We start from the raw sequence: 18,920 nt of genomic DNA on the forward strand, positions 1-18,920 counted from the left end.
CTCGAAGAGGGATAGCCCAAGCGAAGCGCGATAACACGTCGATGATAGTTAATACGTAGCGTTTTTTATTATTATACCGCTTAAACCGGTTGAAATCCATAAGATCGCACATCCATTGTTCATCTTTAGAAGTTACATAGACTTGATTTCTGGGGAATTTGAGTTTTCTAGGTCGGTGAGTTATGTAGGTATTCTGAGCTAACAACCAGTTTCTAGTCTCCTTTTTCGAAATTCCTTTAACACTATTTTGTAATTTCTTTATACTTCCTAACCCAGCCGGGTGAGAGAGATTGTAATAAACTTTCGCCAACTCATCGAGTCTCGACATTGGTGTGGAAAATGAGTAAATAACTTTCAATCAGGTCAAATTTATATTTCTTTATTCAGAACATTTATCCGTAAACAATCATATTTTTCAAATTGGTTAAATTATTAATAATATCGCTATAAAGGATGTACACGTCTTCTAATTTCGTTCCATCCATTTCTTCGTAAAATTCGACCAAAACCTCGTCGTAATTCATCCGCGGAAGCGCTTGTTCGATATTCTGTTCCACCGCTTGACACCAGTTGATATTATCGGCTCCGCAGGAAATATCGTGAGCTAACTTGTGATGACAACAACTGTTTTCGCATTTGATGGTAATTGAATAAAGTATATTCGTCAATTTTTCCAAAACGATCCTTTTCATAACATCCTTAGCGTCGAGTAAAACTTTGACTTCGCGATCGATGGTACTTTTCAAAGACTTTAAACTTTTCCACGATTCTTGATTCAGGGAGAATCCGCGAGCGGAAGAGTACATAATGTGATAGTTATGATTCGCGCCGCGAACGTATTGTCTAAGGTCCAACTGCTTTTCTTTTCCAACGGTGAGACACTCTAGCAGAATATTATCTTTACTCATCCAAGTGTGAAACCTTTCAGATTCCCCATCGAAGTGAGAATCAATTTCGGGTTGCACCTTCCAAAGATCGTTCCAAATAGAATGATGAAACGAAACTTCCGAGTCGTTGTCTCGTCTTCGAATGGTAACGTAAGGATCGACGATATTCCTTACTACGATCTCCAGATCGCTGGAAAGATTGTGACTGACGAACATCTTGAAGATTAATGAAGAGTTGGTCGAGATATTTTTCCATTTATAGTCGCTATTTTCTTAATTAGATGCTGACATCTGTGTTTTAATCAAGTGGATAAATAACGCTTCTGTCTCTGGTCACGTAGAGCTCTTTGTTAAATACAGCATAAATTACGCAAGTGGTGTTGGTGTTGAGTGGTTTAGCAAACTTCATACTAAGACGAAGATTTCCCTGCTTAGGAGGGTTGATAAAATCACCTTGACAATCGCCGGCAGCTGTTAAATCGTACGCGAATATGGTATAACCGTTACCATAGTCTTCGTAAGAAATATAATTGCCTTTGTTTTTACCTAGTATATCTAACACGTCGAACAGTGAGGCATATTCTCTGGTATATTGTCTTTTGTCAAAGTTGGGTTCGAAAGGAATGTCTGGAAAATTTGTCGAGCCAATAGCGACCGACATATGTCTCAAATCATTATGAGTGAGATGGTAAGGATTGGTATCTAACGTACCGTTGAAAGCGTTCGTGGGTACGAAGAAAACTATCATAAGATCGGGCATTCTCCCAATGAAAACATTTTCCCTAGTGCAATCGACTTCGCCTTTAGATATTGGGAAATGTTTAATAACCGTTTGCTTAATCGGATATCGAGCTGGGTATTGCTCTAAAACTTTAGCGTGAGCCAAAAGAATTTCAGGGCGTACCTTAACCAATTTAGCTATGAGAACAGCTTCATCAATAACAACATGGTACGTCTTATTGGGTACTTTGGAATTAATAGGGAAATGTTTAGGAGATCGGAAAAGTCGAATCATAAGGTCAACTCCAGGAAGCATGTACTTATTCGTACGAAATAAATCTGCCGGTAAATGCCCAATCATTTCAATTTGATTTGATAATTTTGTTCTAGCGGCTCTTTTCAACATTCCGTTTTCATTTGTTTTGTTTTGTTGAGTAAACATTTCGTCCGGGGAAGTTGGCGAGTCTTTGTAATAACATTGTAAACCGAGTTGAGATTTTTTAGCATCTTCGGAACAGCTTAAAACTGTTTCAATAAGCGGTCCGTATTGAGCGCAGTTGCTCGATGCTTGAGTCGGTGTATTTTGAGCCAAAACATCGATTTGACTGAATAGGGAGAATAAAAACAGATTGACTGGTCCAACGTTAACCTCGTTAGGTTCGAGTACCGTTCCGTCTTCGTGAAGAATTCTAGCTTTGACTTTAAGCTTTGTCTCGGCAAGATCCATATACTCTTCTTCGTTCGATTTAACGTAAAAGGTTATCGGTCCAGAGTCTGTAATCGCGCTAATCGGTTGATAGGTTACTTCGGTAGATGATATGACATTGCTGTTTTCCGTTGGAATTTCAAAAATGTCTAGCTCGTTACGCATCCCCTCTCTCACCTCCATGGTTTTTGATTATGGTAGAAAATCTCTCTTAGTGCGATTCTTCTTAGCGCGTTTACTTTTCTTTTTAGCTCCGCCTTGTGAATTTCTTTTCCTTTTTCGACGAGCACCAGAACCGAACTGCGAACTAGCTACGTGATCACCAGCTTTATGTAAAAGATTACCTCCAGCTAGTTTTAGATTCTTTTTAAAAGCCTTTTTCGGGTCTTCTCCAGACTGGATATCGGTATACATTCTGGTACCAATACCTAAAGCCTCGCGTCCGACGGCCTTAGCCACGGGTTTTACAATTGGTGTAATGAATTTAATTAGCTTGCGAAATAAATTTCCAAGACCCCTCCCGCGTTGGAAAACAGGTCCTGAAAATACTGGAAAGCTTCCACTACCTGATTGCTGCAGGTAATACTGTAGATAACTATCCCTTTGAACCATCTTTTACGAAATGTAGCTTGAGGATAGTCTTACCTAGTTTAAATGGTACGTGTAAATTTGCGTCGGTTTTTATTTCTACCTCGATAATTTCTAGTTCGTTAAGCCTTAGCGGGTAGTAATCAATATTAGTAAACGTTTGAATGAACGTTTTCTTGTCAGCGTTATCCGGTCTAGCAACGATTCGTAAAAGAGGAGCAGCGACGTCACCCACAAATTGGTATTGAATAATATTCGTATACACGAACAGGGCTTCGATACCTCTGTTTAAATCCGCAATGTATTCTCCGGTAGTATGATCTTTCAGCTGAACCCCGAGTTGACTCTTCGCGAAGCCTAACATTAAACCAAGACCCGGAAAACCAGTGGGAAAAGCCAGGCTATACCCTTTGTCGCACCAAATAGTAACGGTTTGGTCTTCATTAACGAAAAATCTAAATTTTTCTCTATAAGCATCGGGAATTGTTTTTTTCATAGCTCTTAAAATATCTTCAATATCATGATAAACACCCGCGGGTATGATATGCGTCAATTGATTAATCTTTGGCTTGATGGCTTGATCATTTGGCAAATCGTCGTCGCTGGAATCCATCATAGGCTGATCGTCAAGTAATTCATCCTTAAACGTATCACCCTCTTTAGCGGGTTGATCATTAGAGGGATGATCATCAGGTAGATCACCTTTTGCATCGTTAAGAGCTACATCTTTTTCTCTAAGACCTCTATTTCTAATTGGTATTACGTTAATATCAATCGCTTTGAGCTCGTCATCGACAGTTTTGGGTGCATTAATCGGATTGTCATCTTCATCGTCTACGCTTCCCGTTCTTTGTAGATTTACGGCTTTGAAATCCTTTTTTCTGGACCTTATTTCGATATAATTATCCTTGTAAGAAATGGATAAAGTTTTGGCGTGACGCGATAAGGGGAACCGGGAAACGTACCGACCCGAGACGAAATTTTTCTCTCGAAACTCTAGCACGAGAGAGAGAGGTCCTTCCGGGATTCTTACTTGCACATCCGGGTGTATATTCATCAAAAGAAACCTTTCTTCCGATTTTCGACCAACGACATTCGGATGGCGATCCACCTTCATTTGCAATAAATCTCTATATTTGGGTTTTATTTGATCGCGCAGGATATCAATTAAAGTTTTATGTAAAGAATATTTAACCGTATGACCTTTTTTCGTTCTTTTGCACTCATAATCACCTGGTGGTATTTCTAACTTGTAAGTAAACCAATTAGCATCATCGTCGATAGAGGGTGCCATGGTTAAAAATCTATCATAACCCTGAGTAACATTATCCCAAACTGGTGGTAAAACCACTTCAGCCAAACCAACCTTCCAGTTTGATAAGAGTTTAATAGGTTGCGGCAACTTCACCTTAAAAGATGATTGGTTGTTCTCGGGGAAATCGTCCATAGACGCATTACTGGGCAAAGTGACGTAAAACGAGTCTTCCATAATTAAGAGATTTGAAGAATACTGAGTCAGAATGGTGAAAGAGTGAAGGTTTTATAGTCGGGGTAGTAGTATTTAACCATTTCACCCCCAGCGGCGCGCTGCGGCGCGGTTTCTCCCCCATGTTGAATAATGTTAACAGTAAATTTGAACTTATATGCGTATTTTTCTTAAATGAATCTAAAATATTACATTTGTGTATTATTTATCACATAGTTAAGAAGAAGAAATTGAAGTAATTATATTTAGACGTAAAGATATTGTGGTACAAATACCTACGACATTTTTTGATCACTGATTGGCTAATAAAATTAACTCGACTCGTATCTTACAAGCTACATAATTCAGGAAGTAAATATATCTCGAACGTCGCTTAAATAAACATGAAGGAGCAAAGGTTATTATAGATAGTCGACTAAGATCCTCTCGGTGTTGTTGTTTTACATATAAAGTGCATACTTTATAGTCAGGAAAAATATCTACCCCGGGGAGGTGGGCTCGCTAACACGACACTTGTTTATTTTGGGGGCGTGGTTGTTTACTTTTCTCTTAAAGTACAGGGTTTAACTACTGATGTGTACGGAGTAACGCGAACAATCTTATTTTTCCTTTAAAAAAATGCATAGGTAGTGTTACTAGGGAAACGTTTAATAGCCCCTTTTTAAAGTAAATGTAAATTTAAATTAGAATTCGTGCTGGTGGTACGGGTCAGTTCGAAGTTCCATTTCAGTTAGACTCGATTTTGCTTTTTTTTCGTTTTTCGTTTCAATTGTGACAAAAACCTTCGGGAAAGTAAATTTTAAAATTCAAAGCCAAATTTAAGTCATATTTTTCAGTCGAAAAGGCTTGACTTCTGAATAGTATATTCGTTAAATGCATGATGAAAACGTACGTTTAAGTAATTTTATGATTTTTAAGCCTCTGTCTGTAAAATTTACAATGAATAATGCGAAAATTTTGAAAAAACAATAACGTACGCCTAATAAATATGAGTAAATAATTAAAAAGCTTTATTAATTTAACTATTTGAGAGTGAGCATACTCAGTATACTACCGCAATGAGTCGCGCAGTAAAACTCTACCGCAATTATGTTATTTTTGCGGGTTTTTCTTATGATTTGTCTATATTTAGTTTTAAAAGTGATAGTTAATGGCTTAGTTTAGTTATTATATGGTAAACTTTGCGTGTGAGTCGCGTTCTTGGTGATTTTTTATTCGGATTCCACCATGGTCTCTTAAGCCTTGGTCACCTCGTTGCATTACCCGGCTATAGATCATCATCATGGTTGTTTCGCAATCCCCGATTGCGACCTTAACCGAGGCCTTATCTTCCTCCACTTTTGATTTTCTTACAAGTATACCACATAAAACTTTACTCTCTCATCCACTTGGTTCTTCGGACAGTCTATCTCTCTCTACTAGCCCTTTAATTAACTGTTCGGATACGACTGTAGCTTCCTCTATTTTAACCCAACCTCAATCTGAACTTACAATAGAAAATACATGTGATACACCGTCTGATTCCGATTCAGTGCTCGGTTTAGACTCACAAACTGGTCCCCTTACTAACAAAAGACTACGTAGTTCGCGACTTCGTATTTGTACTAAACAAAAAACACCCGGTCGTAAAAGCAAAGCTACCTCTAGAAAACGACCTAAGCACCCGTGCTCCTCGTGTCTCACCCAAGTTGACGCTATCCACAAGACTTTCCAATGTGATTTGTGTCTCTCCTGGTGCCACATTTCCTGTGTCAATATCCCAGACGATATCTGCGCTTTTCACACCATATCTAACAGTGAACATTTTTAATTTTTTTGCCCGTCATGTGTCTTTAAGGGTCCGCTGGCCCTCCGATCGCTCTCTAAATTTATGTCAGACTTTTATGCATTCCGACAGCAAGTGAGCTCCCTCCCCAAAGAAGTCTTACAATTAGAAGCCTAGTACTCTGCTCTCGCGGTCAAAGCCCTCGTTACCACGGAGCCAACGAATGATTTAACTCATCAATCCGACTTCCGCGCTCAATTACTTTCTCAATTAAACATCCTGACTGCTTGTCAGACTGAAATTGACTCCCTACGGGTAGACTATGATAGTCATTCGGACAAAATCTCCGCCTTGCGAACCGATCTTATTCATAATAGGGCTCATCAAAGTTTAATTTCTGACAAGGTTTGTAACCTTTCTGGACAGCTTGAAGACATTCGCGTCTCGATTTCTACGTCAGTTCCGGCTCCGGCCTTTTGTGTTACCAAAGTAACCTGTGATTCAGCTAGTCAAACAATCAACGAGTCCGCTAGTCAAACAATCAACGAGTCACCGCCCCAGATAATTCCTGGTAGCCCTCTTAATGACATTCAAGTGACATCAGGCTCTTCCGGTCCACCTGAACTCTCTTCGGAGCCTAACAATTCTAACAATTCTCCGACTCCTAATCAAAACGTATCATCCTCTGCCCCAATCGCTGGTGGCGAACTTTTCGAAAATAGTTCTTGTGTTGTCAAGACTTTATCAAATGACCTACCAATTACACATGTCTCTGTACCGCCAGCCCCACTGTCTGGTCAGCCACAAAATACTGCCGGTGAAATCTCTACCTCATCCGCTCGAAAGTTGAATGCGTTGCTCTTTAACGTTACTGACCATGATGATCCCCAGGAAGACAAGTACTTTGTCCGCAAACTTCTACAAGACTTGTTCTTCAAACCAGACGAGTACAATTCTGTCTCTATACGCCGAGTTGGGCCTCTTCGCCAGAACTATAACCGTCCCCTTCTAATAACCTTTTTAACTGTGTCGCATCGACAATATTTCGTACAAAGCATCCATGAATGGCGGCGCCATAATAATTTTCCGTATGCCGCCTCCCATGATCGTAACCCTGTCCAACGGTAGACTCATCGCTCCCTCCTCGCGGACCTTCGCCAATTGAAAGCCCCAGGCCGTTATGACCTTTGTATTCGTCAAGGCAAGATTGTTTCCTATTCAACGAACGCCCCGTACACCCCCTCTCCAGTCTCGCTCCCGCAATCTTCGCTGCTGGATCAGTCACCACCGTTAAACTACTACAACCCCCTGCCGTATTATCACCAATCTCCCTACCACCACGAGTCGCAAGTCAAAGTGTTTACTCACTCAACGCCCAGTGTCTCTTCAAAAATTAATAAAATGAACCGTGGGTGGAAAATATGGCCTGGGCCCACTCTGCTATCCTTGACGGTATACGGACTAAATACCCCCAGTCATAATGCCTGGAAACAAGGGCATATGAGACCAAATTGTCTCAAATTAAAGCCAAATAAGCCTACTACTCAAGGGAAGCCTAGAAGTAAGAAGGGAAACTAACAGGCAGGAATGCACGTAGAGGGCGTCCTTCTTGCCGATACAAATACCCTCATAATTCCCTTATTTTAGCATCATCTTCTAGTAAAACCCCTAATTCAAAGTTATCATTTGCTTCAGCTTTAAAATTTCCCATTGGTAGAACTATATTAGCGATCAAGCTGCTGAAGTTAGTTTTATATCGACTAAGGCATACATACAAGTATTTATGGACCTTCACCACACTGACCCTGAAACATTTACATAAAATACAGAATATTGAATCTTTTTACCCAAGGTGAATATTTCTTTACAAGATGTAGTGTAGAGTTAGAGTTTACCATATGTGGGACTTCATTCTTACACTATTTTCATATTGTCCCTGATCTATTTGGTGTCATTATCTTAGGTGCAGATTTCTTTATGGAACACTAAGCTAATATAGATTTTCCTACATTAACAGTTACTTTAGATTCTAAACCATACACACTGTTACCAGCACCACCGATATCAGTGATTCGGTAGGTGACCAGCAAGACATAAGTCCTGCTTTAGAGGAAAACACAATGACACCATTACAAGTTCAGGAACTTGAACAATTATTGTCTAGATTTCCTGCAGTCACAGCAGCTGAGCCAGGTCGCACTCATATGACTACACATAAGATAGATACAGGAGACACTAAACTTATTAGAACCTTTGCTTACCCTTGTACCGATGCAAAAAGAGCAATTACTAAGGAACACATTGACAAGATGTTACAGGAAAGAAGCCCCTGGTCCTCAGGAATTTGCTTAGTACCAAAAAATGAAGGAGATTGGAGATTTTGTGTGCATTATAGAGCTTTAAATAAAGTTACTAAAGCCGATCCCTATCCTTTTCCTAAGGTTGAAGATATTTTATTAGGATTAAATAAACCGAAGTACATTACGTCTTTACATTTAATGAGTGGATACTTTCAGGTCCTTATGGATCCTGATAGTATTTCAAAGACAGCATTTTTGTCCCCTTTTGGTAAATATGAATTTGTAGTAATGCATTTTGGGTTGTGCAATGCACAAACCACTTTCCAAAAGTTAATGGATGAGGTGTTTCGGGATAAGTCCAAGTTTACCATTTTTGTTTACTTGGATGATTTAATCATTACGTCTAGAACATGGACAGAACACCTTAAAGCATTGGAATATGTATTTAGGCCACTAACGAAAGCTGGTCTCACCCTGAATCTAACGAAATGTCACTTCGCTAAACCTTCAACGTTAATATTAGGACACGTAATAGATAGGAAAGGTATTCATGTAAATCCTGCAAAAACCATAGCAATGAAACAATTTCCTAGGCCTACAGATCTTAAGTCTTTATCGCGATTCTTAGGTTTGACGAGATGGCATAGCAAGTTTGTTCCTCATTATGCGGAATTAGCTGCCCCATTATACCGTCTTAAGCGTAAGAATGTCCAATGGGTCTGGATTGAGCAATGTGAAGAAGCCTTTTCTAAATTAAAAGCCGCTATAGTGCATGCTAATGAGCATCCTGTGCATCATTATGATCCAAGTAAGCCTACTTACTTAACCACGGACGCTAGCAACGTTGGTTTAGGTGCTATGCTAAGTCAGAAAGATGGTAACATAGAATTTCCTATAGCTTACGCTTCTACTCTGCTTAACGCAGCAGAAAAGAATTATTCTACGTACGAAAAGGAATGGTTAGCTATATTCTGGGCTATTAACAGATTTAAACATTTCCTCGATGGCAAAAACTTCACAGTGATCACTGATCATAAAGCTTTACAATGGCTTTATACACGTACTGACCCTTCATATCGCGTATTACGTTGGATTATGTATTTACATACTTACAAATTTAAAGTGCAATATCGTAAGGGCGTAGAAAACGTAGTCCCGAGATATTCCACCTACAGGATATGTTTTAGGAGCGATACTTAGGCCCCGTCCTCAAGTAATTCCGCCTCCCTTAACTCCTGTTATGAATGCATTTAATCTGGCAGAAATAACACGTGAACAAGGTCTAGATCCTAGTATACAGAATCTTAAGGCTCAATTAGAAGCTCATGATGGGACTAGTCCATTATATGAAATCATTGATGGTCTCGTTTATCGTAAGCGCTATGGTACTCAACCGCGTAAGATTTACCTGCCTAGTACATTACGTCCTCAAGCGTTACACTTATTTCACACACACATGACTGCTGGTCATAGAGGTAGAGATAGTACGTATGAACGTATTCGTTTCCGATATTATTGGCCTACTTTGAAAAAGGATGTAGCCTTATTTGTGTCTACATGCCTTATGTGCCAACAATATAAAGGACGCAACCGCAAAACTCCTGGGTTAATGCACTCTACAGTGGTTGAACAACCTTGGGATTTAGTTGGGGTTGACATTTTAAGTCCTTTACCTCTTAGTCCTCAGCGTAATCTTTACATCTTAGTGTATGTGGATTATTATACTCGCTATGTTAAACTAATACCACCAAAGAACATCACCGCTGATACAGTAAGTCAGACTCTCAAAGGTCTGATCCTGCATTGGAGAGCCCCTAAGGCTATACTTTCAGACAATGGAACGCAATTTGTGTCTCGTGTCTGGAAAGATACTTGTGCGCAATTCAACGTCACATGCACCTACACTACCCCGTACCACCCTCAGACTAATGCTACTGAACGTGTTAATAAGTCGATAGGCATTATGTTAGGTATCTATGCAGGGAAAGAACACCGTAATTGGGATCGTAACTTAGATTTATTATAGTTTTCTCTCAATACAACACCTCATGAAACAACAGGGCGAACTCCGTTCTACTTGAATCATGGTAGAGAAGCACACTGTTAGAAAAATGAGTCCAATGACTGTCCAAATTTGCACAAAGTAATCCAAATTTGGATGGCAAGTGATGTAAGGGTCCAAAAATGGTAGCTTTAATCCAAAAATGGATGCTTTCGATTCTAGGTGCTAAAACTATCCAAATTTGCACAAATAGTCCAAAATTTGGGTGGGAAGTGATGTAAGGGTCCAAAAATGGTAGCTTTAATCCAAAAATGCATGCCTTCGATTCTTGGTGCGAAACCCATCCATATCTGAACATAAACACCCTAGACTCGAACAAAGAGGGGTTAAGGTATATTAAAGGGTTAAGGTAAAAAGGGGGGAGCGAAATGATACTTGAGGATCACCTACATAAATATTTACCTATTTCTCATCAATCATTTCTCTTTATTGATAAGCAATTGCAGAAGTTAACGTAAAACACTGACACGTTAGATACAAAGCCTCTCCCCAGAAAGGTAAAAATCCACTCCCCTACAATATTTCAGAAAGTCACGCTTAAAACATCTTTTGGTCATTTACCTCAAAACGACTTCTTTGTTCCGTTTTTATTTGCTAACGATATCAATACTCGTCACACATTAACTTTGGAAAGAGCTTCATGGTACTGTACAGTCTTTATTACTCGCTTTAAATAAACTGTGAAATATATCCAGTGTATTGACTTCACACCCAATCATCCTTACTCGTCCTATATAAACTTTGACTACGGATGTTTTGGTTAAGATAGGTTTTTCTCAAATATTTTATTAAAATTATTTGATATTATTTATTTTTATCGAGAGTTACTTATCATACTTTTAGTTGTATCGTTTTAAGAGAGGTTTTCCCTATTATCATTTGAACCTAGCTAATATTGACGTTTGACTCCTAGAATATACCTCTTTCACGAGTGTCTAAAAGACCACAAAATGGTGTAGTTAGATTGGGGATGACTGAAAAGAGAATAGTGGTCAGTGTACTTGCGATTGTACAGTTTTCCAATATTCCATAATTCCGTTAACTGTGAATTTTGAATACTTAAACTGTGAAATTGAGAACACTTTTGTTCAGATTAGGAATCTGCGAAAGCAATATCTTGGGGTGTAACAACAGACAGACAGGCACACACGAAGACAGATGGATGCGTCGAGAACAGAACATCTCCATAGCATACATCACTTGGTGAAGTAAAGAATCTAGCATCCATATTGGCTTCATATGAGCCCAATATCTTTCGACATTTGTTCAGTGTTATTTAGGTATTACACCAATATGGGCTCGATATTAGTTGAATATGGGTTCAATATTAGTCCAATATGGGCTCGATATTAGTCCAATATGAGCTCGATATTAGCCCAATATGAGCTCTATATTAGTCCAATATGAGCTCGATATTAGTCCAATATGAGCTTGATATCATTTAGAAATTTGTCCAATCTTGTCTTGAATTTAGTCCAATATTGGCTTGATATTAGTCCAATATTGGCTTGATATTAGTCCAATATTGGCTTGATATTACTCCAATATTGGCTTGATATTAGTCCAATATTGGCTTGATATTACTCCAATATTGGCTTGATATTAGTCCAATATTGACTTGATATTAGTCCAATATTGGCTTGATATTAGTCCATTATTGGGAGGATACTAGTACATTTTTGCCCACTTGCGTAAAAATTGGATAACATCCTGTCCATTTCTGGGTAATTGTTGATCCCTTAATAGATGATTCTGGATCCGATTTTGCATGAGACTCCAAATCTGGCTTATCATTTGACCGTCCCTTTTTGGACACAAATTACGTTATCCAAAAATAGACGAAAAACTGTGCTGTCTCAGAGTCAGCCGTTTGGATCCATTTACATCCAATTTTGGACAACATTTTTTAACAGTGCACGCCTACCTTGGGAACTTCCTACGGAGCCTTTTCAGTCTCCTGACCTGACCCAAGCTGGCAATAGATTAGAGGATAGAGTTACTCAATTACAGGCTGACATTCTTGCCGTTAGGACTTACATAGATCGTATGCAAGCCAAGCAACGACATTATTATAATCAGCGTAGAGAGGAGTGGGAATTAGATGTAGGCATGTATGTTTGGAAGGTCTTACACCCCCAATCCCATGGTGCTACTTACTTCTCAGCTAAATTGGCTTCCAAATCGCATAGTTGAAAAACTGGACGAATTACGTTATGTAATTGAGGAGGTCGCAACAGGGAAACGATCTTTGGACAATATAGCCCATTTAAAGCTATATCGTACCACTGATCGCTTTTTACCATCTTCCACTCCCATGTCCCTGTTAGTGTTGTAACTACGTCTTCGGTTTTTATGGGTGCTAGGCCTAAAACTACTACTACTACTACAGTATTTGGTGGACAACCTAGGGTTTCCTCCAATATATTTAATATACCACCACCCTCCTTTGGAAATATTTCGCAAACTGCAAATATTCCATTGGTAAGGGGAGTAAAGAATCCTTTCTCAGTTTCTGGACCTTTGCCACCTATTTCAACTCCAGTAACGGGATTGGGTAGTACTTATCCTCATGGACAACCACCTATGGTTTCGTCTTCAACAAATATTACTAAACAAAACTTTGGAAATATTCCATCGGCAATAGGCTTACAGAATCCTTTTTCATTTTCTGGTCCTTCACTATCTGTTCCTCTTCAAGGAACTACACCAGTACAGGGAATGGGAAATGTAACTGCCTATGGACCTTTGACTCCTACGCAAAGTATGGTTACCAATTTCGACCCTATCCAATCCTATCAAGCATTAAACTCTCAGCTTCAAGTGTTAACTAATATAGTAGCTAACTTTGCGACAAATAACGCAACTACTCAGAACATAACGGTTAATCCTGTTGTATTACCTAGTTCTAGCGCTGTTGGACCTAATCTTAAGTTTAATGGGAATAGCGCTGATGCTGCTGATTTCTTATTTTAATTGGATGGGTTACAACGAGCACATGGGTTAAGTGACGCAGAAGTGTTAGGTTTAATGCCTACTTTCTTAATTGAGGGTGCGCGATTTTGGTATCGTCAGGAACGAATGGATTTAGTGACATGTTTAAATACTTTTAAATCACGATTTAGAGAATACTTTATGTCCGCTGTCAAACAAAGATTTATGAAAACCGCATTAATTTCTACTAAACAGAGACGTGATGAGAGCGTAGTTCACTTTTTCGAAAGGATGCAGGATTTGAATCTAGCTTTAAGAGATCCCTTTCCGGAAATGGAACTAGTGCCACTCTTGGAAGCAAATTTACTTCCAGACATAAATGTTTATTTACGTCACCAATGTTTTACTATTTCGGACTTGTTAGTACAAGCAGAAATAATAGAAGCTAGGGTTAAGAATCTTAAGGGGTCACGTGTCACTGTAAGTGATACTCCTAGTCAGAGTTCCAAAAATACCTTTAATATTCGAAGATCTACCGAACCTTCTCGTAGTTCTTCTATAACATGCCATGAGTGTGGGAAACAAGGGCATATGAGACCAAATTGTCTCAAATTAAAGCCAAATAAGCCTACTACTCAAGGGAAGCCTAGAAGTAAGAAGGGAAACTAACAGGCAGGAATGCACGTAGAGGGCGTCCTTCTTGCCGATACAAATACCCTCATAATTCCCTTATTTTAGCATCATCTTCTAGTAAAACCCCTAATTCAAAGTTATCATTTGCTTTAGCTTTAAAATTTCCCATTGGTAGAACTATATTAGCGATCAAGCTGCTGAAGTTAGTTTTATATCGACTAAGGCATACATACAAGTATTTATGGACCTTCACCACACTGACCCTGAAACATTTACATAAAATACAGAATATTGAATCTTTTTACCCAAGGTGAATATTTCTTTACAAGATGTAGTGTAGAGTTAGAGTTTACCATATGTGGGACTTCATTCTTACACTATTTTCATATTGTCCCTGATTTATTTGGTGTCATTATCTTAGGTGCAGATTTCTTTATGGCACACTTAGCAAATTCCTGATATTTTAAGTTCCCAAAAAAACCAAGTTTCAAATCCCTGAAAGCAGGTTTCAATTCCCTGGTATTTCCTACCAATAAAGTCACTATACCCAGAAAATCCGAGACTTTAAAACCAAACACAGGTTTCAAATCCCAGACATATCCTCTTAGGAAAAGTTTTTCAGAATACAAGATATTTCCAAAACTGAAGTCTAGATTAAACTCCTAGTTATTTACAATATAAAAATTTTCATATCTCAAGAACAATATGTTTTCAAACTCCACAAAAGAGTTTTCAAATCAGTTGTTACGAAACCTTGCCATGAAACATTTCAAATCACAATTTACATTTTTCAAGCAAAGTAACAGAATTGGCTTACAAAGCCACTCTTAACACACCACGATATTGAAATATTTAAAAACTTATCACATCAATGGTTTAAGTTCTTCTTACGAAAATAACTTCCCTTGTTTTACTGCCTCCTATTCTTTCCTACAGCAATTGGTACGTTTACACAACATTTTGACTTATTCGATTAACAAAGGCTTTCGTTTTAAGTGCGAAAGCTGTACTTTCGTTCCGAGAGCGCATTAAGGCTTCTCAGAGAAGTCAGTCCGCACTTCTCTCGGAACTTTAAACTTTCACTTCGATTCAATTTAATTAAATTAACCTCACTTTCATTAGATATACAGGGTGTTTCTGGAAAGTCTGGCACAAATTAACAGGCATGTTCCTTGGGTCAAAAGGAGTCCGAAAGGTCCTATGACGTTTTAGGGTAAAGCGCTTCGTTGCGACGTTATGGGCTCTCAAAAGTAGGCCGAAAAACAAGGGAATTTTGCAGAATTATAGCACTAGTATTGTGGTTTTGACCCAATTGTTTTCGATTATTGAGCATAAGGCAATGATCGAAATAAGTTCAAACCTAGTGGAAGACCGTGAACGTGTTAAACGGCCAAAAACGTTAATCCCTTGGTTTTTATTAATGATTGTAATTAAAGGTAAGGAAAGTAGCTCAGATATCGGTTACTTGTTTGTTCAGATGTACTGGTAACTGACCAGTCTTTTATTCTTTTTTTCAATTAGACACATAACTTTTACAATATTTCGAATGAACCAATTAAATTTTACAATAATTCGAATGAACCCCTTAAATTTTACAATAATTCGAATGAACCCCTTAAATTTTACAATAATTCGAATGAACCCCTTAAATTTTACAATAATTCGAATGAACCCCTTAAATTTTACAATAATTCGAATGAACCCCTTAAATTTTACAATAATTCGAATGAGCCCCTTAAATTTTACAATAATTGGAATGAACCCCTTAAATTTTACAATAAATTGAATCGATTCCATTAATTTTACAATAATTTGAATCGAACCCATTACGTTTACAATAATTCGAATCGAACCCCATTACTTTTACAATAATTCGAATCGAACCCCATTACTTTTACAATAATTCGAATCGAACCCCATTACTTTTACAATAATTCGAATCGAACCCCCATTACTTTTACAATAATTCGAATCGAACCCCATTACTTTTACAATAATTCGAATCGAACCCCATTACTTTTACAATAATTCGAATCGAACCCCATTACTTTTACAATAATTCGAATCGAACCCCATTACTTTTACAATAATTCGAATCGAACCCCATTACTTTTACAATAATTCGAATCGAACCCCATTACTTTTTCAATAATTCGAATCGAACCCCATTACTTTTACAATAATTCGAATCGAACCCCATTACTTTTACAATAATTCGAATCGAACCCCATTACTTTTACAATAATTCGAATCGAACCCCATTACTTTTACAATAATTCGAATCGAACCCCATTACTTTTACAATAATTCGAATCGAACCCCATTACTTTTACAATAATTCGAATCGAACCCCATTACTTTTACAATAATTCGAATCGAACCCCATTACTTTTACAATAATTCGAATCGAACCCCATTACTTTTACAATAATTCGAATCGAAACCCATTACTTTTACAATAATTCGAATCGAAACCCATTACTTTTACAATAATTCGAATCGAACCCCATTACTTTTACAATAATTCGAATCGAACCCCATTACTTTTACAATAATTCGAATCGAACCCCATTACTTTTACAATAATTCGAATGAAACCCAATTACATTGTTCTACAAAAATTGTTCAAAATGGGCACCATCAACGTTTAAGAAAACTTTCGCGCGTCGTTTGAAAGATTCACGAACACGTTCGAAGATTCCTGGCGTGTTACGGATGCTATCACATCCATCAATTATCCTTTGTCGTAAGTCTTCGACATCGCGAACTTCACTTCGGTATACCAAGTCCTTGAGATGGCCCCAAAGAAAAAAATCGCATGGGTTGAGATCGGGAGATCATGCTGGCCTAGCGCTTGTCTCCCATACGACCGAATTCCCATTCGACCGCAACCGTCCCATTCGACCGAAAAATACCGCACTTTGGCGGGTTTTGAATTCTGTTCAATGGGACTAAAATCTATGCTTAAAGGTAACTGTTTTTGTGGTTTATTTTTTAATAATTTTTAGTGAAATTAGTGTCTTCAGAATATTTTAGAAAAGGTGGTAGCTAATTAAAAGGAGAATATTTTGGAAAATGTGGCAGCTAAAGAGTAGGAGAATGTTTTGGAAAAGGTTGCAGCTAATTAATAGGAGAATATTTTGGAAAAGGTAGCAGCTAATTAAAAGGAGCATATTTTGGAAAAGGTGTCAACGAATTATTGGAACCTAACCTAACCTAACCTAACCTAACCTAACTTAACCTAACCTAACCTAACCCACCCGAAACCAAAATATTAAAATTTTAATTTAAAATTTAAAGACATTGATGGAACTACCATTAAGACTGTACTTCATTTTAAGCACAAATTGTTTATTAATTCTATATATCTCTTGCCTTGAAAGGAATGAAAGTGAGCGTTTTAATTAGTATCACGAAACATTTACTTTTAATATTATTAACATACCTTTCGGAGATTCAAACCAACAACCTTTCGCTTCGCAGTCCAACATCGTATCCACTACACTACCGAATCGCTTACGGCTACAGTGTTTCAAGTTATATTCATGTATTTTTTAGGGGCATATTCGGACGATTGGGATTTTGGTCCATCGGGAATATAGCCATTGGGCTGGAAATCTAAAATCATTGCGGGATATTCGGTCGAATGGGATTGCGGTCCATTGGGAATTCGGTTCTATGGGATAGTACCGGCCTAGCATCAGTTCCGCCTCGACCTATCCACCTCCGTGAAAAACCAATTATGCTGTGTTGGTCTAAACATTAGGGTAGTTTTCAACGTCAGAAGTTGTAGGTTTTTTACAGAAGGCTTAAATGTGTCTACCTTAACGTGCTTCATGGCGTACGTGCACATTTGGAAGCTTATCTGGAACTAATAATGGTCTACTTCACGAATGCAAAGTACTCAGATATCCATCTTATGTATGGACTGGCTCGGGGAAATGCGGTGGAAGCTCGGCGCTTGTACCAGGAGCACTTTCCTCAACGACAAGTTCCCAATCGACAAACATTAACGGCAGTCGACAGACGCTTGAGAGAAACCGGGAAACTTCAACCGTCGGGACCTGAACCTCGTGCGGCGATTGTTCCCGAGGATGTAGAGGACACCGTTTTGACAATTTTCGAAGATAGCCAACAACCAGTACCAGGAACGTCGGGCGGCAATTGTGCGTTAACTATGTAATCGTCTGGAAAATCCTTCGAGGACATCAGTTCCGCCCATACCATTTGCAAAAGGTACAAGCTTTAAACGAAGCTGATTATCCGAGACTGGTCGATCTCTGCCAGTGGTTTGTGGCACGGGTAAATGACTTAGACTTTCCGCGTACTTTGCTATTTTCCAACAAGGCCAATTTCTCGCGTGACGGGATACTTAATTTGCATAACTATCACGAGTGGAACCTCTGTCATAAAACATCAAGTTCAGTTTAGTTTGAACGTCTGGTGCGGAATTGTAGCAGATCATTTAATTGGGCCTAACTTTTTGCAACCGAGGCTAAATGGGGAGGCGTACTTGACCTTTCTGCGTGACAATTTACCGGAGCTTTTAGAAGACGTACCGTTACGACTGCGAGAAATAATGTGGTTCATGCAAGATGGCGCATCGCCCCAATTTAGTCTTCAAGTTAGAGCATATCTTGATGTCGCGTTTCCCCGGAGGTGGATAGGTCGAGGCGGAACTGTTGCGTGGCCAGCAAGATCTCCCGATCTCAACCCATGCGATTTTTTTCTTTGGGGCCATCTCAAGGACTTGGTATACCGAAGTGAAGTTCGCGATGTCGAAGACTTACGACAAAGGATAATTGATGGATGTGTTCGTGAATCTTTCAAACGACGCGCGCA

The 18,920-nt window shown here is 38.7% G+C and overlaps 1 protein-coding gene across 1 annotated transcript; it reads right to left on the reverse strand.

Annotated features, from left to right (window-relative positions):
- Positions 1-1,185: 1,185 nt before the first annotated feature.
- LOC149589206 (uncharacterized protein F54H12.2-like) lies at positions 1,186-2,496 on the reverse strand. The gene has a single exon (XM_089861910.1). It carries the CDS (start codon positions 2,494-2,496, stop codon positions 1,186-1,188), a length of 1,311 nt encoding a protein of 436 aa, XP_089718036.1.
- Between the last annotated feature and the right edge of the window lie 16,424 nt (positions 2,497-18,920).

Source organism: Phalangium opilio, unplaced genomic scaffold (genome assembly GCF_054372755.1).
Source record: "Phalangium opilio isolate 3A_F unplaced genomic scaffold, DU_Popi_V2 ptg000523l_1, whole genome shotgun sequence".
Classification (NCBI taxonomy): domain Eukaryota; kingdom Metazoa; phylum Arthropoda; class Arachnida; order Opiliones; family Phalangiidae; genus Phalangium; species Phalangium opilio.